The sequence below is a fragment of the Megalops cyprinoides genome, chromosome 22 (genome assembly GCF_013368585.1).
Source record: "Megalops cyprinoides isolate fMegCyp1 chromosome 22, fMegCyp1.pri, whole genome shotgun sequence".
NCBI classification, from domain to species: domain Eukaryota; kingdom Metazoa; phylum Chordata; class Actinopteri; order Elopiformes; family Megalopidae; genus Megalops; species Megalops cyprinoides.
In genome coordinates this window covers 16,161,588-16,185,921 of record NC_050604.1, presented here as the reverse complement: position 1 = coordinate 16,185,921, position 24,334 = coordinate 16,161,588, and the positions used below count along the sequence as shown (strand labels likewise).

At 47.3% G+C, this 24,334-nt stretch overlaps 1 protein-coding gene across 1 annotated transcript in view; it reads right to left on the bottom strand.

The window, feature by feature from the left end:
* lrba (LPS responsive beige-like anchor protein) overlaps nucleotides 1–24,334 on the bottom strand; it is a 195,403-nt gene that overhangs the window by 38,351 nt on the left and 132,718 nt on the right. Inside the window, exons 41-46 of the mRNA XM_036516523.1 lie at nucleotides 15,941–16,058; nucleotides 15,367–15,469; nucleotides 13,498–13,613; nucleotides 13,101–13,213; nucleotides 4,864–5,004; nucleotides 2,795–2,914 (exon numbers count right to left, since the gene is read on the bottom strand). Of these exons, the coding sequence (XP_036372416.1) occupies nucleotides 2,795–2,914; nucleotides 4,864–5,004; nucleotides 13,101–13,213; nucleotides 13,498–13,613; nucleotides 15,367–15,469; nucleotides 15,941–16,058 (711 nt within the window). The remainder of the gene's footprint in view (nucleotides 1–2,794; nucleotides 2,915–4,863; nucleotides 5,005–13,100; nucleotides 13,214–13,497; nucleotides 13,614–15,366; nucleotides 15,470–15,940; nucleotides 16,059–24,334) is intronic.

The following is a 24,334-nucleotide window of genomic DNA, read 5'->3' as shown; positions in this document are numbered from 1 at the left end:
TCGGAATCTGAGGCATTGTCGAGGCATATACTCTCTATAGTACAAAGTGAGCTATGCCATTCTCCTCTTAGAGTAAGCGTCAAACTCTAAAGGTGTATTATGTTCCCTTACAAAAGGAGATCTTGAAAGTTTGTGAAGTCTGTGAAGTTAAAACGAACACAGACCACTGATATTTTGCATACCGACTGGTAAATAATGATGACAAAAAAAATCTGACGGCAATGCTCTATTACAGTATACACAATGTAACTCGAGAACGAAGGCCGAGATGACTTCCTCACCGTTAGTGAGAGAAGCTCTCGCTACGCTCTCCAAATGTAACATGACTGCAAGTGCGGCTTTGGCACCGCACTGATAGACAGCGTCTCAAAGACAGACTGACAAACTGACAGAGGGACTGACCAAATGAGAGACAACACCAGTCTGACACTTCAGCTCAGCTTAACGCGACGCAGGCCGAGCTGACACGGGGGCGCAGAGACCGCGCCAAAAAAACCCTCTGTCAGTAACCAGACACATCCATCCAAGCGTGTGTCTCATCGTCAAAGCAACAAAAGCGGGGGGACAGACCCATCAATCTCAGAAGCGGAATATTCTCTGGAAGTGTGGCGGCTCCCGTTTGTAGCGGAGGCCGGAGATAAGGGGGGCTGAGGGGGTCAGAGCGAAACGTACACTGCAGCTGAGAGCCGTCTCCCGGCGGGGCGGGGTGCTGACAGGCGGCCTACCGGGGGGAGACGCCCGCAGCACTTGTTTGGAGCCTCCGACAAACAGAGGGGCTTCTCAACACCTCAGGAGCTCTCTGGCCGCTGGGTGTGGTGGGGCAGGACGCCTTCCGAGGCCACAGTTAGGGAAGCAGCACTCGGGAAGGGTACAGACGGCACCCCGCCACTGAATCCTGTCTGTTACTCAGCACAGGGCAAAGACACTTCACCTATCCATTCAGAAAATAGCCACTTTCCTTCAGGTCTCATTTTAAAGCACACTTGCCAATACATACTATATACTAGTCTATATTCCTAAATTCACACAGCTGGTAACAGAGTGGATTCTCAGGCTTATGTCAGATAACACACCCTCTCGCTGCAGAGGGGCTATTTATCGATGTCGTAACCTCTGGAACCTTAAATCAGCAGTTTGATTAGCTTGCCCGGAGCACACTGCCCTGCACAAAGCACAGCGACTCTCTTCACAGGAGAGAAAGCAGCCAATTAATAACGCAAACAAACAGAGGAGTTTAAGGGGGGAAAAAAACTCTTCCTCCATCCCCTGCTTTCCTTAAAAAAAGGCTGACAGGCAAAGGTCAGCGTGTTTTTCGGAGGGAGGGGAGGAGCCGGTGCGAATGGGCCTCCCTCTGCAGAGGAGAGGGCCCGGCGTGCCACTTAACAAGCGGCGGCCCGATCCGCGCGGCGGCCCCCGCGCTGGGGGTGTCACAGGCCAGCGGCTGTGATCCGCAATCCTGTCCTGCCACGGGTCAGCGGACAGGCGCCCCCTGGCCCCCCGGGGGGGTCACTTCCAGAGGCCCCCGCCTTTCAGCCCGCCGGCGGCCAGAGCAGGGGTCAGGGGATTGGGGGCAAGGTCAGGGTGGAGGGGCCAAGCCAGAGACAGGCTGGATCAAGGAGGCATTAACCCATAATCGCTTCTTTCACTCGGATACAAACTGCCAGCGCTCTCTCCCTTCTTTGTCCAGCCCTTACAAAAGCTGAGGGATTGTGCAAAACTACTGTTTCTTTGAAAAAAAAAGAAAGGTTTGGATGTTTTGTAAACTCGACTCTAAATTGATCTGTCACTTTTCCTCCATCTGCTGTGTGCCAAAGCACGATTTAAGGCCCTCTGAGAAGTGGCTCAAGGGCCGAATCTAGAGAACCAACGTGCTGCATGTTAGAAACAAACATGTTGGAAACAAATATGTTAGAAACTCCTGGTTTCCGAGCCCGCTCTGACCTTTTGGCTTTGATTACATGTGAACCGCTCGGGTTCATCTGCTGTGACGGGCTAGACTGCGACCGAACCGCGCCCTCGGTATGTTTCGCAACCAAGCGTCACCTGAAATGTAAGCCACATGTTTCATCATTTTTACCAGGCCAATCAGCAATGAACCAAAGCTAAAATAACAGCCCAAATCAAACCTGACAACAGAAAGCTGCCGGGTTACAGTGACCGTTTTAAGAGGGTGTGACACTTGTTACAGGGTGCCTTTGGGCCTTTGAAGGAGAGCGAAATGTGCCCAGTAACAGCCCCAAAGCCCTGTCCAACCAAGGAACTTGTGTACAGGTTCAGCTAAAGGTTAGAGCCAGGACCCAGAGCAGGAATGCAGCACTCAAGACTAGAGAGACATTTGGTCAGAAACCTAACGCCTTCCTGGTGGCATGACAAGCACTATGTGACCATACATGTTCTGCTTCTCTATCATTCGAAGCACATGGCTGGCCCCCCACACCTTGCTTAACGCAGGACCACTCAAGATCATAACAGTGAATATAGCACACAGCACCTTCCTCAGTTATGGATAGATTGTATGTATGGACGTGTTCTTTCCATTTCATATGAAGGTGTCGGGCATGATGGATAGCAAGCTACGCATTCAGTAAGCATATATTTCATCAATGGTACTGTCAACATGTCAGGACTTTTAGATGTCTGACTGCCATCCCAGGGGAATCTACTTCTACAGAGCTAACACACTGTGTAGAGTGTACGTGTGCAGTGTATGGTTTGTGTGTGTGTGTGTGTGTGTGTGTGTGTGTGTGCGTGCGCGTGTGTGTGTGTGTGTGTGTGTATGTGTGAGCAGCCTCACCTTCACATCAGATGTGTCTCTCTGGCAGCTCCTCCAGGCTCTGGACACTGATGAGAAGGTCCGGTCAGCATGGTCAAATTGACCTCCATGGGAATCGAGGAAGAACGTGGTGAAGGGCTCCTGGAAACGACCGGAGGAGCGAGAGAAAAGAGTGAGAAGGGAGGCCATGGAAGGAGAGGAGTGAGAGGCAGGCCAGGGCCATTCTCAGTCACGGAGGTCAACATTTCAATTTCATTTATTCACAACGGGTCTTCATTTCAGTGCCTTTCACCCAAGGTTCGCTCTCCTTAATGAAGGCCTCCCAGTCCTTTTGAAACTGAACAAACCAGTGGCAAATCTTAATGCTGATCTTAATTCTGTGGGTAATTCATTAAAACTCTGCTTAACAAAATGTTAAAATAAAGTGGGAAATCAGCAAATGCCCGAGTTGCTGAAGTCGTAAAGGCTGTGCGCCTGTATTATTTGTTTGTTTCTAATCAGGCTAAATCTTTCTGGGGTGAATCGACGACTGTCTTTTGGAAACAATGACCCCCCCGGTGGGGTTACAGTAATTAGCCTCACAGGACCGGAGCTCCACTGAAAGAGGATGGGTCGTGTTAAACAGAGAGCTCATTATAAGAGGTTTTCCATGATGGCTGTTATCTCTGACGGCAGTCCCTCTTTCAGGATTATCCCCCCGCATTGTGGGGATGTGGCGCTGAGGCATGGGCCCTCGTTAAAGCGGATTAAATATAAGCCCCCTAATGATGTGATCCGATCGATCGATACCCGAAAGGGAGCTGTCTCCAACGTGAGCGAATGCAACCATTACAGCACAGTGTAGCACAGTGCTGGGGAGGAGGGCTCGTAACCAAAAAGGTTGCCAGTTCAAATCCCCACTGAGGTACTGGTGTTGCACCCTTTGGCAAGATACGTAACCCAGAATTTCCTCAGTAAATGTCCAGCTGTATAAATGCAAAAAATTGTAACCTATGTAAGTTGCTGTGGATAAGAGCATCTGCTAAATGACAATAATGTAATTTAATGTAATATAGCCCTACGAGGTGACCTCAACAGGCTCAGCTAGCTGAACCTCTGAAGGGGCCCTTACAGTATGTTAGATGCACAGATGACAGGGCATTAAAAAGTGAGGAGGTGCACGCCACCGTCAAACCTGATCAACCTGGGGAGACGGGGGGAGGGGGGGGCGGCTGAAGACAGCCTGATTCACAATTAAGGTTCAAAACGCCGATGTCAAACACCTACAGCTGTGAGAAGCGAAGCACAATGGCGCTAATATCTACCTTCGCATCGCTGACAAACGAGCGCCTTAATGCCGAGAGCTCCACAGGCGTTTGCCCGGCAGACACAAGGTAGAGGTAGGCTGTCGGCAGATACTTGACACAGCATTTGTGCTGGGTTAATAAGCTGCCTTTCTCAGCTCCGGTGGAAATGCAGAGGGCAGGACAGGCGAAACGGAGAGGAAATAATCAACGCGCAGCGCATACGTTAGCATGCAGATAAGCCCCACATTTCAAAAAAGGCATAAATCAACCTGACTCTCAGTGTGCAAATGTCCAATTATACACAACAATCAGCTTCAGCGTCCTCCGCCACAAACGGTATGATGAATGAGCAGCATTAAAGTTTTTTTTCTTGCAGTGGAAGTGAGATATGAATCTTCTTTATTGTTATTTGAAATTATTAACTGTTTTACAGGACAAGACGGCAGGAACAAATAAAGTGGGTCAAAGACAGGCTTTCTGAAAGTGGAGCTCTGTGAGCTTCTGCAAGGAAGGAAGAATCAGGAGCTGTGCTGTGCCAACATCTCTAGCTAAATACAACACCTGGAGAATGACATGGATGATTTTATGAATAAAGGATGACCAGAGATAACACTGAAAACTGAAAGTGGAGTGTGTGTGTATGTGTGTGTCCAGTAGTAAAATGCAGAAAGTTTGGAAAGTGTGTTGTGTGTTGCCTCTTGTTGTGTGTGTGTGTGTGTGTGTGTGTGTGTGTGTGCACTTGTGCACGCATTTGTGTCTGGTGTGCATTTATGACGCAGCGTAGAGGGTCACGCGTTCACTTACTACTCTGAGCAGCCACATCTGGGTGAAGCTGGAGGTGGAGTAATGGGTGGCGTAGTGGAATCTGGGGACCTGGTCATCCTCCCAGGAGTCGAAGCGCTCTGAGAAGAAGGCCGCCCTCTTGGGGTTGAGCGCTCCGATAGGCTGCAGGGGGAAACACAGGGGAGAGGTTCTGCATGGTCAGCCTCGCAGGAACCAGTCTGCTCACTCACGGTCAAGGGCTTCACATGAAATGACAGCGAAGGACCTATCTACCTCTCCATCAGACAGTATAACTGTGGCAACCCCTCTGTTCTAACACACCCAGCACACATAAAAGCATGACAAAGCATACAGCACAATCATTTGTGGCACAATTCAAATAATCCTAATGCCACTGTCCAAAAAGTAATATTGCATGACTTTCTGAAGATAAAACAAAATGTTGAAAAAGAGACCTCTGCCATATGTAACCCTCACAAACTCATGGATGCACTATCCCAAAAAGAGCAGAACATCAATTGCCTTTTTATTCATATTTAACAAAGGCACTGGTTGCCAGAAAGTTCTGCAGTCTAACCCGGCTTTGTTACAAAAATGAATACATAACTAAAAACAGATCAATCGCAGCCATTGTCCACTGATCTCGGAGATCAATACCCCCCCCGGACGCCGGCTCTTATTCAAATTCTCATTTATAGAAATCGCTTTAATCCACTTCAATTTTTATGACTCGTCCAATGACTCCGCCGCCCCCACAGGGATCAATGGGGATAGAATGATGGCCTTTTGAAAATGAACCCAATTTGGATCGATTCCATCCCTTTCATATCTCGGCTGCGCCGGGTAGGGAGGACCCGCATTGACTCCCGCCATGCCGGGAGGGGAGAGGCTCGTGGTGGTGAGGGGATGGGCGTGGGCGCGTCCACACCCCTCTACTGTACCCCCTACCCCCCGCTGTTCCGGTAAGCTCACAGACGAAGAGGAGAGCGTCGGGCCCCGTGGCGAGGCCTGCGCCTCTGACAGTGACACACGGCTGGCTTACCCAGAGCAGCTTCAGCGGGAGTACACACTCTGAATTATACATTACGCAAGCGGCCTGATTTATTGCCGTAATAACGTCTACCTCATTAAAAAAAGAAAGGGAGGGGAGGGGGGGAAAAAAAAAAAACGCATCTTTGCCACAGCCAGAGAGCGCTCAGCGTTGTTTACCCCGGGAAATTAATGGCACGGCGCACGGAGTCGGAGGTGGCTGTCCGAGAATATTTGTGACGGTGCTGCTCATCAGGGTGCCCAAAGCATACGCCTGGTGAAGTGGACACATCGTGTCGGGCTAATGTGTTCAGGCAGCGCTGGCTGATGCCTCCCAGGCCACTGGTCAAATAAATGAGGAGATATATGTGTTTAAATCAGCCGGTGAAGCAGCTATGGTGCACATCAGCATTTCCCTCTACGAGTATAACAAGTGCTACTGAAAGTTCTCACAACTTTTAAGAACGTATGAAGGCTGTACGAATGTTTTTTTTCCCCCCATAAAACCGCATTTCGGTACACGGTGCAAATAATCCTCAAGACAGAACTGAACGCACTTACTGTAGCTCCCAGAAGGCTATACTCCATACTGTAACCCTGCTCTCAGAGAGTACACACACAGGTGGCTAAAAGGAGAAGGAGAGGGCTAAAATTCAGAATCATTTTGTAATGAATCTATCCGGAGACACAGACCTGCAAAAGAGTTACACACCAGGGATGAGACAGAATCCACCGTGAGACATCCACCATGAGATAACTAATTGAATAATTGGGCCAGCATTAAAATACATGCTAATTAACAAAAAAATGAAAATGAAAAATCCTCAAGTGTACTCTGTTCTCATCAATATTGATTAAGCAGAGCGAGAGAATCCTTTATAAAATAAGGTCATTAATCCTTTTACATTCCCCGCCTGAAAGTGTGGGTGAGAACATGCAGATCTCTCGGTACTGAGTCATCGTTTACATAGAAAGAACTGCAGTTTCATACAGTCCTGGTGTGATTGTTCAAGTATTCAAACATTTGATCTTAGGAGACAGAAAATATTTAAAAATCTGGTTATTTAATGCACAGGCATTGACACAGATCAGCCACAAATTCTGAAACAGAGGAAAATGTTTAGATTTACTGCCAACTAAAAAAAAAGCCCAGTCATCTGAGTCAGTGCATTATCAAATCACACACCTATCACACGTATATCAATAAAACTAATTTCTAATCAAAATCATATCAAACTTCAAACAACAAACTTTCAACTCACACCAGACTGAGAACAGAATTCAAATGAAAACGCATTTTCGTTTTAATTTTGATTACTTCTCTTATGACACTTCACCATTCAGATAACAGGGAGAATGTCAATCCTCATTACCCCCAATGATTAAACATGTTTGAGTGTTTCTGCCTGACACAACACCACTGAGCAGAAACAATCTGGGCTCTAGCGAAGTGTTTATACTTCGAGCTCCATTTAGACAACGCAGAAAAAGGAAGCACATGGGACACATCTTGAAATCAATACGCCATTAATAACCCGGGCTACGCGCACCAGAGGCTGCTGGAACCACTCAATACTCTACTCTATTTTTGTAACATTTCAAATACGAGACCAAATATTTACAGGGTCAACACTTCATTCAATCAGCAGCTCCCAAGCCTGTCCAAACGGCCCGTTTAAAATCCTTCAGAGGGCCGAGAAACAGAGCGCAATTCCGCCTTACGTTTCTACCACTCAGAAACGATGCCGGACTGTCCGTGTCTTGACTACAATGTTCTCGTCACGTCCATTTGATGTCACAGTGAGGTTAGAGTTTATGATAAGACAGCCTGGGGGGGGGGTATAATCAATTCAACAAGGAACATAAATTTGTACAGCAATACTATATTGCGGGATGGCAGTTTGTGACACCACGTTCATGGCAATTTCAGCTCTCAATGTCATTGGTCCCACATGACCTGTTTCTATCAAAGCGGTCTGGGCAACGGCATGCATGAAAGGGGAGAGGGAGGATTAAGGGGAGGAAAAAAAAGCAGCGCATATTATACAGCACGCGGCCGGGGCCAAAAGTGCCCTTTCCAAACAGAACGGCTCTGCAACGCTTCAGCGGTCATACGCCGATATTACCCCTGTCAACAATATGAATATAACAGATGTAATAAAGATTGCTGAGATTGGCTCGCTCCTGAGGCAGAGAGAGGGGCTGCCCAGCATCTCTTTGCACACAGAGCCGGAGCTGTCAGATGGCAGAACAGGGCCGGTGTCACATTCCAGACTTCCCAGGGAAGCGAAGCCCAGACAAACATAGCAGTCTGCAGAGTGCACTGCACGAGGGATCCAAGGAGGACAAGGCCTGGGGACTTAGCTTATTAAACTGGCAGCGCCGGGGACAGTGGATGATAGGCCGTTTCCTGGCACCTTGATGTTTCTGGGCCCCTCCTTCACGGCGGCCTGGTCCCTCTTACGCGCCCAGCTGTGTTACGTGGTGGCAATGCTTTCCTCTCCTCTCCGAATCGCACAATAAAGGCTGCCTAATTGGCCGACGGCCCTGCTGCTCAGACAGGTAAGTGTGTTGAACCAGCATGCTGGAGCAGCTGGGTTATGATGGCGTGCCTGTTTAACAGCGAGGATGGCGTGAGAGGACAGTCAGAGGGCACGGGCCTCATTTGGCCTCCGTTGTTCATCCATTTACGTTAGGAGATTCTGACAGTGCATCACCAGCTGAAATATCCACTCGTTTTTAATTAGAGTACACTCACGCTCCAGCAGGCAGCTGTATGTTAACTGTGCATGCATATTCAGTTCTTTAGGTTCATAAGCATATCTTACACGGGTATTATGAAGATCAATGTGCTGATAATAAGGACATCGATGGAAAGGAACACCACAATGGCCGAACTACGCGCATTTCACAGAATAAGCTGAAATACTACCTTCAGCTCCCACCAATGACAGGATATTCAAGTCCATTCTATACCAGCCTGCCCACACGGTCCTGCATTCCAAAGGATGAGGTCTTTCTACAGTCTGAGTGTGTCTCTCTCTGTGGCTCTGTGCTCTGCAGGTATCCAGTGTCCATTAATACAGACGCCCCCTTTGTTTTCTGTGGGCACTTTATGGCCTTAACGTATGATTTATTCTGCCATTTTGCAAGAGAAAGACACCCGTTCTATCATCTGACCTTAAGAGTAATCCTGAGTCCTCCCACTGCTAGTCATTACGCAGGACTGATGGTTATTTCAGGCCCTTGGACTTGCACTGGAGAGGGGCCTTAAAGCTGGAGGTGAGGATATTTTAAACACTCCCTATAGTTATCTACAGAACAGAATGGAAGAAAACCATGGAGGAGTAACACACTAGACACAGCAATATACTGGTATATGAAAAAATAGGACGGACTAGAGGAAATGTATCTCTTCGGATGAAAAATGGTGCAAATCCTTTAAGAGCATCCACATCACGGCATAAAGTCTGATATCATGTGATAGCTGAGATGATGGTGGGAACATACCACAGAGATTGGTAATTTAATTAATGGGATATGTCTGTTTGACTACTGCATTTCATTTCTCCTTTTTCAAATATGTATCTTCTGCATTCCTGTCTGTAGTATTCAGCGTACGAGCCAGCTGGAACAGCCCCCTGACAGGCATGTGGAGGTGACGGAAAACGAAACCGCAGAAGAGGTTCAAGTTGGCTGAGCCAGGTCAGTGTTTCCCTCAGGTGTCCAAGGCTCTGAGTATGAACACATAGAGTGACTGGAAATATGCTAAAGATACAGACAGAGTGAGAGAGAGAGAGAGAGAGAGAGAGAGAGAGAGAGAGAGAGACAGAGACAGAGACAGAGAAAGAGACAGGGAGAGAGAGAGAGAGAGACAGAGACAGAGAGAGAGAGAGAGAGACAGAGAGAGAGGGGGGGGGGGACGACCCTACACACCCTAATTAGTCAGCATATCCACCAACAAAGCAGAGCAAAATCATTTGCACGCTTTAATGATCTTAAGAACGCATTTGGTTTAATCTGGCAAGTAGGCTTACACTGTAAATTATTCAAAGTGGTGTAAGGGGTAAAGTCAACCTCTTTACTGTCAAAGTCACTGTTCACAGCATTTTTTAAATGTGGTTTTATCTGTTTGCTTATTTTCTTCGTTCTCATTTATTATCAATCTGTTTATATGTTACATTGAATTGAATTTGAGAGGGAGAGAGAGGAAGAGAGAGGAAGAGAAAGGGAGGGGGGGGGGGGTTTGGAGTGGTGCTCCCTCTGTAGTCTTGACACAGTCACAATCAGCCCCGCTGATTAAAGAGGTGGCGATTGCAATTACACTCCCACTAATCAGGGCCGTAAAGTGATAAACAGGCCTTAAATTATCTGTGAGTCCTTCTCTTACACACAGTATCCCTCCTGCAAAGACCATTACAAATCTCCCATCCGAGATGACAGCGCCTCGTCGTGTCAAAAACAGAGGAAGAAAATCATTTTAATTTTGGGGAAAAACACCTTGCCTTATCCTGAAGAGCACTGACTCATAAAAGCTTGAAGCTGCATCAGTACTGAACAACTGTCTGCCCATTCTCAGATATTAAGGACCAGTGACTGTTAAATCAAATTATATTATATGATGAACATGCTTAGCCAGGGTAATTTACAATGTTTATGATGCTTACCATTTTACAACACACAATTTCAACAGCTCAGTTATACAGCTGTATCCTGAATGGAGCCGTTGAGGTCGAGCACCTTGCGCAAGGACACGGACAGCACCGTCCCCAGCTGGGACCTACAGTAAAACCACGGCCCTCAGGTCGGGTCAAGAGCCCTCCTCTCAAACCACTACACCGCATACTGCCCAATTAATGCCTACGGGAAACACTCCAAAGGGAGCGGCGGAGGAGGAGCGGGGCGTCTGGGGCTGGCCTGTCCCTGCTTCCTCCCCGTGTCACTGTCAGCACCTCCTCAGCACAAGGGCCATTAATTGGCTCCTTAGGGATACGGTCAGACGCTGACATGGGCGGGGGCGGCAGGGGGGCTGCTGCTGGCTTTATGCGTTAAAACTGCACTGGAAAAGCGGCACACTGCTGAGAGTTTAGGGCTACCAGCACTGTAATAACACTCTTTAACACCATCGCCTCTACTACAGCGGCCAGGGGAGAAGAGCAGAGACGTCTGCCTCTATGTTAGGGAATCGGCTCTGTCTGCGCAGGGGCCTGAGTGAGAGTTTCCGCTCCACGTCCTTACCGCTCACCTTCCCACATCACAGCTTTGATCACTTCCTTCAGGGACAAAGACACTCATACTGACAGGAAATCAGACTAAGTATCTCCATAAAGATGTACAAATCAAAAAGAATGATCATTTCTCCTAGACACATGACTAGACACTCCCAGCAAACAAATCACCTCAAGTATAGTACCAAAAGTCAAAAGTTTGGACACATCTGATTAAGATAATGGGAAACATGCATTCAAAGACATTTTCGTCTAAAGACTTATCCTTATATGCCTGAAATTTATTTATTCGAGAAATATAAATAGTGAAATGCAATGTTTATGCCTGTGTATGAATTTCTTTCAAATTTCTTTTTTTTTTTTAATATTTCGGCTACTTTGAAGAATCTAAAATATAAGATTTAGATTTGTTTAACACTTCTGTGGTCACTGCATAATTCCGTTTGTGTTATTTCATAGTTCTGACATCTTTACTGTTATTTTAAAATGTGGAAAATAGTAAAAATGAAGAAAAATCCCTTTATGAGTGGATGTGTTCAAACTTTTGACTGGTACCGTATGCCTCATGTTGAGACAGATATCCAGTGCCACTTTATCACTCACTAAGGCTGCCTTTAAAAGTGCATGTGCATCACTTTATTGCTGCATCTTTAGCAGAAAGAGCTTTTGGTCATTACAATGGTACATAAGTGCTCCCTAAGGTGTTGTTCTCTAATTGCAATATAAGAACTGGAATGATGCAGCAATTATAATGCAAAAGACAATGCCACATATTACCATACCCTAATGATCACTCCCCAAGTAATTTAGCTGGAAGTAGATTCTCCTCCTGAACTGAGAGCGTGGAGGTGTTAAACAATTTCACTGAACTCATGAGATGAGAGGATATTGTCCATCATACTGGCAAACAGGGGTGTGTTACTGTCCCGACAAAACTTCCTGCTTCCCTCTGTATGACTCTGACTCGTATCCTTAATAACCTGAAAGTGCATTTACCCTCAAGGGCCATCCTCTCATTCCACAATCATCACCTAACATCCCCCAACATCCCCCTTTCTCTCACACACACACACACACACACACACACACACACACACACACACACACACACACACACACACACACACACACACACACACATACACATACACACACATACACTCCCCATGGTCCACCCTATCACTCTGAGCCCTGTCCCTCTCTATAAGAGACATGCCTCCCCCCTCCACACCCTCACTCCAGGGCCTATCTTACACCCAGATTAGGGATCTGGCTCCTCACTCATATTAGCCCACTCACTTCAAAGTCCCTGCTGATCAACTGAGACCCGCCTCCTCACTCTGAGATACACCTCCTGCTCCAACATCTACCTTCGCAAGCAGATCCTGATCCTACACAAAATGACTCACCTGACAGATCAATAACAGACACCTCCAAAACAAGCACCGAGGCACCACCCACTGTCCCCGTCCCCCTGTAAAGGCAGTGACACCTGGGCTGACTCTGTGATTTTGGAGTCTCTGGCTTGACTGAGACTGACTGACACTGTTATACTGAGCTAATCCAGGGACTAGGAACAGGCACAGAGTGGTTAAGAGAGCCTCTGATAACACAGTTTAAAAGGGAGGCTGCAACAAAACCTTACAGAAAAAACAGATTAATATAACTACATTTTCTTCAGCAGTCGTGCACTGCACACAGTGACCAAATCCACGCCAGCACAGGGATAACACACAGGGACACACAGCTCCAGGGTTTACTTTGTACATTCATTCAGAAGGTAAGTCAATGTCTCTTGCTCTGTCCCCATAGATTTTACCATTAAAACTGTACTGTCTGAAAAGTGCACTGTGTTCTCTAATTGTCTGTTTGTTGGGATCAGCAGGCAGACACGGGCCACCCCTATCAGTGCTGAGTGAGTGAGTGCGGGCAGTGGAGCAGACAGAGGCCCAGGTCTGGCTCTCACTCAGAGAGCTCTCTCTGGCCCCTGTGGGACATTACCTTGGACAGGTCCCTGAAGTTACTGGGCAGTGTCAGGTCCAGATCCTCTGTGTCATAATTAGTGAGAACCCAGGGGAAAATGGGGTACTGATTCAAGTCATTGTACGTCCGACCTGGGAAACACATAACAGACGGTTGGTTAGACAGTCTGCCGTCTGGAAACTTCACACTTTGTTATCGTCATTGTTACCATCATCATCATCATCATCATCATCATCACTGTCAAAGCAAATTTCCACTACAGCACGAAGTTTAACACAATACATCTTATGTGTTGTGAGCAGTCCACATAGATGTTGTAAAAGAAACACTTTTGCACAGAAGGATATTTCAGCATACATGTCACAACAGTGCGACTGACACCGATTTCAAACCCCTCGCAAACACAGCGACGCACCGGAGATGGTGTTGAGGAACATGAGGTACTCGAAGTTGGAGATCTCCCTGCGCTGCCAGCGTTGGGTCATGTTGGAGGCCTTGTACAGCTGCCGGGGGCTGGCCAGAGAGATACGCCTGGGGGAAACAGCAGAGACTGTGGGCTCAGTGTGTACGCATCTCTCCCTGCCTCACACAGGCCTAGGCATATACAGGGTGGCAAAGGGCTCAGAACACATGTGGACAGTCAGTATTAGATTCTTTTCACAAAATTATACCCAGTGGCTAATGTGCGCAACACTACGCTGGATGCTTGTGTTGAGAGAGAGAGGAGAGCTTCAGTCTAAAGCAGGTCCCTGGGGACCACTACTAATTCATTATATAATTAAATGTCCATAAAATCTGGTTAAAACCTAATTGTATTATGCCGTTGAAGCTGAAAATATTTTAATCTATACAACAGCACAAATACTTATCTTATTCCACAACAACTTTGAAATATCAAGAAACAATATTAACAAAAGACCAAAATAGGCAATGAAATAATTTACAAAACATCCTAATTCAAGACCTCCCTGGTGAATGAAATACCATTTAAAATACATATCAAAATGCAGTCTAAGCTTTATACTACCTATGACAAAAATGTCTCAAAAATGCATGTAGTATATTATGTCAACAGTGCTCTCCACATACAAATCTTATTACTTGTAATCTATATGCATCCCTTAGCGTTATTCATTATTAAAGAACAGAAAATATAGAGGGCACAAACAGAAGTGTGCCTTTTCCTTACAGCATTGGGGGGAATTCTAGCCCCTAGAGCACAGTGTTTGAAGGACCTAAAACAAATGACCTGCAATCCAATTAAAACAACGGCAAATGAACGTATTAATCACTGTCAGAGTGTAAGATTATGGTCATTAGGCCTCTGTGAAGTTAAGACCCCCCCCCCAACCCCACCCCGCTCACCCCCCTGTTCACTTTCATGCCACTACACTTGTGTCTTCCATTCAGAGCACAGAGCTGTACTATACAACAGCAAAGCATGGGGAATATGAAACTGAAGAGAGCTGATAGTACTGCCAGGATCCCATCACTACACTGCGGTGCATTACATGCATTTAGCAGATGCTTTTATCCAGAGCGACCACCAGCACTGGCAGTGCCAGTGTCTGGATGCTGTAACACTATGGGAGTGTTGTTTCACTGAGAGAAGCAGTTGGGCCTAGATGCGCTAACACTGTGGGAGCTGTGAGTCAATGTGGAGAGTTGGGCTATGCTGTTGTGCATGGTTAGACTTGAGCTTACTGCTGCCAGGCTAACACTCCTGGTTGCCGTGATTAATGGTGCTGACACTGGGGAAACCAGGGGAAAGTGGCCCAGTGAACACATTCACCAGCACCCCCTTCCCCATTTTAAAACAAAGCGAAGAAAAAAGATTGGGCCTTCAGAGCTACTTGCTAAATATGTCATTTTAGCACTTTCCAGAGCCGTGAGTGAAGTTAACTGTCAAAACAATCATTATTTCAGGACGAAACTATGCGCATATGGATTGTGATATTTATCAGGAATTGTATTTATTTCTTTATTTTGGCATTAAGCATGGACTGGCCTTTCCAAAGCCAGAGCAAGCTCATTCCACCCCTGGGGCAGTTCAGTTTGTTTTAAGATATATAAATAAGTTCAATTCTGTTCATTATGATCAGAGAAACCTTGTGACCCCACCCATTGCCTCTTTTGTGTCAACCAGATAGCCTGAGCCAACAGTTACGCTGTGACACCTGCATGAAGAGTAACTTTTTGAAGAGTAACTGGGTTGGCAAGCCAGGGAGGAGTCACAGAGGGGTAACCTGGTCTGGGGTGAGTTACCTGGTCTGGGGTGAGTTACCTGGTCTGGGGCAGTCCAAAGTTGGTACCCACGCCCACACGGGGCAAGCAGTGCACAGCTTTCTTGGCAGTGGCGGCGTCCGGGAAGTTGAACATGACAGCAGCTGCAGACGAAGGGGAGGTGACATCACATCAGAGCGACTGTGCAGCCGGGATTCCCAAAGACATCCTTCATTTACCCACAAATCAGACTCAGCCACAAAGAGAGCGCCCCGCTATAGAATGAGTCTGATAACTGTGCATGTTATAATATAACCACGTGAACCAAACTGGGGCCAAACAGTCAATAGAAAAAAAAATTGAATTAAAAAGAGTTAAAAAAAAATGACACCATGAGAGTGTATTAGCTCTTTGATTTCATGCTACTCACAAGCCGAAATTCAAAACGATTATATTTATAAAACGTGGAAGGAATACAATATAAATTACAGGTGCACCAAAAAACCAAAGCAAAAAAAGCTAGAACAAAAGAATATCAAAACATTAAAAAATTGAGATATATAATTACTGCAAGGTTCCCTGGCCAGAATCCATCAGACAGACAACGCACAGAAAGGGCAGGGAAGAGGTCTTACTCCGGTTGGCCATGAATATCTCCAGCGCGGTGTTCTGCAGCAGGTAGCGGCGGGAGAAGACGGCCCGGATCTCGCTGAACAGCCACTTCCCGTTCAGCCCCTCCGTGTAGGCCAGGACCTGCGGAGCGGGGACGTCAGAGGCCGGCCTCCTCCATTAATCAGCCACAGATGAAGCACTGCCGCCGCGGGGAGGATTAATGTATAGTATTGATCAGCACCGATGAAAAACGGATTTTTCTCAGGACAGAATGAGCCCCATTCAGCGGGAATAAGCACAGGGGTGGCGACCGCAGAAGATATCGCTTAGTTAACTACAAGCTAATCGGTACAGCTGTCAAAGCCCAGAGCGCCATTTCTTACACTGTCGCACACTTAAAAATCCCTACTTTTGCTGCACGTAATGGCGTAATTATCTTTGGTTAATAATTTAGCAGATAATTAGTGACTGAACGCTGTGCTGAAGTCAAAAAGTTTAAAATAACCTGGCAGTAAATTATTTAGTCATTTCTGACTGAAGAAATATCTGAAATATCTGATTAGGTAAAGTGAAAACTGAATTGGGAATTTTTCCCCAACGGAAACCCCTGCGTGTAATACAAATGACCTGCGTTAAGACATGCCACAGAAAAAACACGGCACTCCCGCAGTTAACAATCCACAGATAACAGGACACTCACTTAAGCTGACTGCTGCTCAAATATTAATAATGTATAAAAAAGGTGCTGCTTTGCTGGGTTCAGGTCCATTTCTCAGAGCTGTGAACCCCCTGCGACGGAGAAGAAGAATCCCTAATGCAGGTCAACGCCCACTTTACAAGCGCACGAACGGAAGGAGTCACTCCCTCATGCTAAAGCCTCCATTAATCTGATATTCAGTAATTCTGAAAGCAAAAGGGCTTCCTCTGTAAGGAGGCTAAGTATCATTTTGTCAGCTACAGCTAAACAAAAAGGGCTGCAGATGAACTCGGCCTAATCTCTCTGCGGAGCCAGCGGTTGTCAGAGTGACTTGTTACAAAGCCCGTCAGGCCGGCTGACAGTCGCAGATGCTCGGGCCCTGCCTGTGCGGTTTCGCACTAATCCCGTCTCCGGCCCCCCGAATGGCTTCCCTTTGTTTCACGCGTTTCCCCCGTTTTCGCTTCTTTTTCTCCCCGTTTCAAAGCTTAATTACGAAAGGTGTGCGGGGACAAATGGGGAGAGGGCCACTCCAAAGCCCCCCCCCCCCCCGGTCTCTGAGGGTAGGGGACGGCATTAATCAAAAATATTGTAATAAGGACGAGCGGAGCGCGTGGCGAGGGTCCAGGAGAGGAGGCCTTTAAAGCGCTCATTAAAGCAGGTGAGGGTGGAGACGGAGCAGCTGGGGCCTTGCTCAGGAGGGCCCTCGCGTCGCTCCCCAGAGCGGCGTCCGCCCGCGCGGCAGATTCACTTCAAAGTCTCTGGAGTTTAATTAAATGTGGATTAGGAGGGAATCTGCCCGTCCGGCAGCTCCGCGCCGCTCCCAGCCTCTCCTCGCGCTGACAGAGAACGGGAGCAGGAGGCACCAGCCTCCTGTCAATCAGTCGCCATGGCAACCGCGCCACAATGACTCCACTGCCTCCCTCCCTGCTGCAATTCACACCCGCAGGCTTTTTTTTTTGGTACGTTGTATACCACGTGTAATTCCTCAGTTTCACATAAAAAACGAGCACACCTATCTGGTAAATGATCAGTTAAAATAATCTGTTATCACTTGTGCTACTACAATATCCTTCCACAACTGGTAGACTGAATTTGTACTGCACTGTATTGCCACACTGGCCACCTCCTTCCTTCTCCTCATCACTGAGCTACTGATCTGGGAACAGCAGACTGATACCACATTTCGTTTGATACCTACAAATCCTGACGACCCACTTAAAATCTACTTGTGATCTACCGAAGCATCACATCAACAAAAGTTATGGAGCAAGATACCAACAATCCCAATATTCCACACCATTAACAGAGATGGGTACGTACTGATACACACATCTGAACTGAGGCAGCTAGTACAAGTGAAGTAGCACAATGAACTACATGAGCAACTAATAATAACAACAAATAACTAATAATGAAGAAACATCTGAATCAGGTTATATTTCATATATTTAAATAAACCCATTAAGAAGGTAACATACAGCTATGCATAGTATCATTTAAATGAATGAAGAATCCCAGTAATTATTCAAATCTTTCACTAGTCTTTATAAGACAATTGTAATATGTTTGTAAGTTGTTGGAACTTCAAGCTAAAGAACAATACACTCTAGGAGTACTCAATCAAGCTGAACCTGTTCACAGGACTGACACAATCAACAGCCTAACAAATAGCTTATTTCTGGGGACAAATGTAAATTGAATGGGCAAATTCAACTGCTCTCTCTCCCTTGCCCCTCTGAAAATTATAACAAGCTCACTCAAATGAAGCTTCACTTTGGCGGGTCCCCTCACTTTGAGGCGGCGGTGACGGGCCCCACATTTCACTCCAGCGCAAGGCCAGAGAACATGACGAGGCCTCTGAACCCCAAACTTCGCTGGAGGACAGAAATATCTGTTCAGCAAAGCGGCATGATTTTTCACTTGGTAACCTCTTCCCCTGGCTTCGGGAGCGTATTTCTCACTGACTGACTGTGCATCAGGCAGTGGTACCGATCCTTCCAGGACGTCTGACGGCTGCTTTTTTTTTGATTCAGGGCTCGGTGAGAGCCGAGCAGACTCTGCCTCCTGACGTGAGAGCCTTCCCCTGACGCTGTCAGCGCGGTCGGATCCCTGACAGCCCCGAGATGCATTCTGTGTGATATAATATTTGCGCTGGATGGCTGCACCCCAGCATCCAGGCCTGGTAAATAATTCTGGAGTGTCTGGACACGCACGGGGGTTATTCTCTGCTCCGCTAACCCCCCCCTGATGAAAACGCACCGTGGTGACACACGGCGCTGTAAACTACCCTATCAAAGGGGACGAGGCGCTGCCCGTGCGGCATGTGGAATCACAGCTGCATGTGCGCGGCCCGCTGATAGATTGTGAGGCGCAGAGGGGTCAATGCAAAACGCTCACCTCTGGGGAGAGAGCGCGCTGAATGGGATTGCAGCCACAAGCAAAGCGCGAGGAGGAGACGCGGGCAAGCCTTCATCAGAGGGCATCCACACACACACACACACACACACACACACACACACACACACACACACACACACACACACACACACACACACACACCGCTGCACAGAGACAGCCTGGGACGGTTTAATAAAGGGTGCCACTTGTGGGTGCAGAAATGGGCCGCGCAGCTCGACAGCGACTCTGTCCTCTGTGGGTTTGTCCAGACACTCGGGCGTACCTGGTGCTCCCTCGGTGTACTGTGGCCATCACGGGTTGTATGTGGATGCAAGTGATGTTGATTTCAAATAACCTGATACTCAAAAAATGCCCAAGATCAAATATGCAAATAATCAGGCTACACGAGACTTACCGCATTTGCACTCTATTGGGCAGGAAAAAATAATAAAGGAGATAATGCTGCTATTATTTGTAAGGTTTTCATCCTCTCCCTCATGAATACTCATCAGAATGAAAAGAGCTCTGGTTCCAGTTTTCCCAGTTTTTGTTAATTAACAAACACATGTATGCTGATCCAAGTAACTGATCTCACAGCGGAATATTCCACTAATGGAATATTTGGTCTCATCCCCAGTACACACCAGGGTTTCTGCCAGGGCCTCCTCCAGATGCTCTGTTGTGCTACTGCTGAGGACTTCAAAAAGCATCAGACCTCATCAGCACTGGCCTCAGTTTGCAGCTTAATGAGCGCCTGCACCGACAGCCTGGGTTTAAAGAACAGCATTTGCTCTTGTGTCACTTCTGTTATTCTCTGTTCACAGCTGACGTAAAATTCTCCTACGAGAATTCGTCTTGAGGAATTCTAGGAACCGAGTTCAAACGTTTTTGGGTCAAAATCCTCGAGAGGATTTTCACGCAAAACATAAAATTAAAAAAAGAAACTGAAACTTATTCACAACAAATATATGATCCAAATGGAAAGATGCTGAAAAATGGACTATTTAGCCAATAAGCTGTGTGTTTTCTGTGTAAATCGCTCTGGTGATATGGTATTAGGTACCTTATTTGGGCTGACTCCCATATTTGGGCTAAATGTATGTGAGGGCGATAACATAACGATCCTGCAGAAAAGTAATGACCGTGCTCCTCTCACCCCGCTGTACGTACGCGCTCAGTCACGCTGCTCCATTTTAGCTGGGAGCGGCGCGACCGCAAGCCTCATTTCATAGCAGAAAGAGCAAAGCCAAACGAACAGCCTCAGCGGCCGCCTCTGCAGCGCGGAACAGGCCGCCTGCGTCTGCTCAATTGTGGCTCTGGAGTGCTGTCATTTGTCTCTGTCAGGAGCGGGGCGGCTGGGGGCCGTGCCGTGCCGACTCCAGCCAAGGGCCCCCCTGTGTCACCCCGGCCACGCCGTGACGCCGCTCCGAGCCACGGCGGACGAGAGAGAGAGAGAGAGATAGAGAGAGCTGGCGCTCCGATACCGCCGAAAGAAATTTAATTGAAAATGCCCAAACAAGAGGTGGGGGGGGGGGGGGGGGGGGGGGGGGGTGCAAACTATCTGTGCTGTGCATGCAAAAAAAAAAGGGACATGTTGTGCTGTTGGGCAGGCGTGCAGGCCTGTGTGTTTGGGCTGATAAGACCCCTGCTGGAAGTGGGAAACGGTGCTTAAGCGCAGCAGATAGAATCCCACTTATGTAAAAAAAAAGGCAATGAGGAGACTTTTAAAATGCTTAATTTGAAGTGTCACCATTAACAGCGCACAGAGGGCCGGGCAGCTGTGTGAACACGTTCGTTTCCAGGCCCGGTTTAATATGCCTTCTGCCTTCTGAAGGAAAATGAGGTGATTGAAGTTCAATTTGTATCCTGTTATTAAGTGTTTCCGCATGACTGGGCGAGTTTAAGGATAATGGATGGAGGTTTTATTATTACCTTTTGGTCAGATGAAGTGGGGGAAAAGATAAGGTGATGAAATTAATGAGCAGTGGGAAAGGGGCTAATCAATCAACATCATGTGGCGTGCAGGCCCGCGCAACGTTGCAAACTCGATAGAATTCAGATCACAAACCTGTGGACTTATCTGCGTGGAGCTGCTGCACCACAACCACCCCCCCCTTCCCCACACCCCAATCTCGCACTCACTCACACAGATGCACACACACACACACACACACATACATACATAGACACAAATCCAGTTCACACACCCCACCATCCCGTTGCTCCTGCTATGTGTTGTAAAGCTGGTGCATGTATGAAAGAGTATGTCTCTAAAGGAAGTCTTGCAGATTTACATGGACTTGAATTATTCATGCAAATTATTTCTTTATTATGAATTGTACTGAACTTTTACTCTGCCCTGATAAGAGTTAAGCCACGGCGCTAAGCTATGAAAGGAAGGCAGAAGTATTGTAGTGGTCTTCACTGTCCTCATAACCATAGGGTAACAATACGAAACTCGCAAATATTTCATTTGCACTGATTTTAACAAATTCTTCTGCTGATGGAGACTATGCAGGGACACCTCAGAGATCACAAGGAGAGTGCAGATTTTTCCAATATAACAAGATACTCAAAAAGCAACTTAAAACAAGGCAAAAGACCACTCCTATCAGATATTTTACTAGTCAATCATGCAAAGACACTATAATGTGTGATGACATTTAATGATCAATTGCAATACATGATACCAATGATCGTGTGGAGGTGCAACTGTCTAACAAATGAACATGTACAGTCAGCACTGAAATGTGCCGTTTCACCTAATCTGCAGGTCCAGAAGGTAAGACGGCACTCAGGCGAGCAGCATACATATTTATGCAATACTGCTCCCTTTCCTCTGCAACAGAGCCAAAACAGCTCCTTCTGTCTCTGGCTTTACCACAGCGACAGGGGTCGGGACGCACGGTGAGGACACCATGCCGGTGGTTCTGCACAGGAACTTCTAACGGGTCACGCTAATGGAAAACGGAGCGGGTCTTCCAGAAAGCTCCGTTTGCCGGTGCCGCCACTGCTCATTTCAACGTGCAAGGCCAGGCGTGACAGAAAGCCAGGCGTGAGAAATATGCCCGTGATCACCAGACAGGCAGCGGCTCTGAAACGGCCAAACAGTTTGTAAATATTACGGAAATGAATATGAAGGAACGGGGTAATAAAAACGGACATGTCTGAGAGACTCTCAAGGTATCTGTACATATGATGTCCTCCCTGACTCCACATATTGCTGCACCCTGGCTAACCCCCCCCCCCCCACACTGCACTCCAGAGATGTCACCCCCCATCAGTAAATGAGTTGATCACATTAATGGGGATTCAGACGACCCCGTCGCCTAACGAGCTCCAGCCTTCAGAGGCCTGGAGTTCTGCTTCACCGCTGCCTCTGTCAGCCTCCCTCACGGCAGCGGCACACGCTCCCCGAACACTCTGGAGCCAATTAAGGGCAATCCGCTGCTGCCTGGACTAATGCGCGCGGAAAAGGAGTCCCAGTTTCCCCTCCTCTCTCCTCGCATCTCGGGGAGGAGCGCTGGAGTACGTTCTCCAACGCGCTCCCACCTTAAATGGGGGAGGAGATCCCTTTCGTCGAAGAGGAGAAGAATGTGAAACGTGGTCCGAATTCGGAAAGTGTCAGACCTGCAGTTTTATAAATGTCACAGTCCTACACACAGAGCAACACACACATTAATCAGACAATGTGCTATGATATTCAACTGAGAATATACATATATACGCTTGTGTATTTGATTTTTGTGTGTGTGAGTGAGTGTGTATGTGTGTGCAAACACACACACATACTGCACCTCTATAATTATTACTTTCTGTACACATACATAGCTAACATCCAAATGTATACATAAAGGTCTCCAAATTTGTACTGCACCCTTGACAAATTCTGCATTTATCATTTAAAAATTGAAGAAACTAAAGAGATGCAGCACAATATATTAGCGTGACTGCTGAAGTGTTCCAGCGTTGGAAAGAGCGGGTCTAATTTTCTGTAAACAGACAGCGGCGATGGGCACACTTGCGGATGGGTTCACCCCGAAATGTGTGTGCGATTAAGGCTGCGCTCTTCCCTCAGAGGGCCTCTCTCCGGGATGTTCAGGCTGAATTTACCCTAATGAGGATTAGAGGCTTTTTGTTCCCTTCACTGTGTTTGCTAACTGGTTGGTCTTTTTCACTTCTCCTCGCGCCGCGGAGCAGCTTAGCCTTTTAAGCATGAACAAAAAGTCTTGTGTGGATTTATAAAAATGGCCGAATGGTCCTGAGGTTAATTGGAAAAGAAGCCGAGCCTTTAATGCGTTGACTCATTAAACATTTAGCCCACTGCGAGCTTTTGTGTCCGGAGAGGAGGGGGGGAAAAGACTGGGGAGACCTCTCTGATAATCAGACGGCAAACAGGCCGAGAGGCAGCAATGGCAGAGGGCAGCTTTTTATTTGCCTTAAAAAAAAAAAAAAACCTCCAACAACTCCAAACAAAACAAGGTTGATTCCCCGCTAAGGACCGAGCCAGCGACCGGCGCTCTGTCAGAGAACTTCCGCAGCAGGGGGAAAAGTGTTATTTTTAACTAATTACACGGAGATAGAGATCAGAGACACCAGAGGGTATACCCCCCGCCTCCTCCTCCCCATTCAGAGCTGGCATTTCTTTCCTCTCGGAGTTCAGACTCCAGGCGCTTTAACCCCGAGGCTGATGAGGGCAGTGCTGCTCACTGCGGAATAAATGGGAATAAAAGCAGGATAAGGTGACATAAGTGCAGAGAAGAGGAGCGTGAAATTCGTCAGACGTACGCAAATTGGGCAGGCTCCTGCAGCCTTTAACCTACGGCTCAAGGTGGCAGATGCCAGTTTCAAACAGCAACAAACAAATAAAGCTCACTGCTGATTTGGCACATGTTGCACTGTTTAAAGTACACAGACCACTCCCCGGCATGTAGTCATGCATATGTAGAATGAGGAAGGGCACCATGTTGTCGCAAAGGCACTTGAACAAATACTGAAATGAATGCCGAACACACTAACAGCGCTCATTGGATGGAGGGCCGATGCTCTTAAAAGCTGCCCCAAACTTCTCCTTCCATGTGCAGCTGGGAGAGTGTTCTCTTTAATCTAGAGAGCCCCTCAAAAATGTCAGCGCGGCCGTTTTGCTGCGGCGGCCAGCGAGCGCACGGCCATCCTGAGCCGGAATGAAAGACGGGCCTTCGCTTTATGTGAAAAAGCGATGATGACAGGGGCAGGGAGAATCAGGGAGACAGCCGGGGGACTCTGGTGCAAAGTGTTTAAAGACCCCAGCTTTGTTCCCACTTCCCTCTAAACCGCCGCCGTC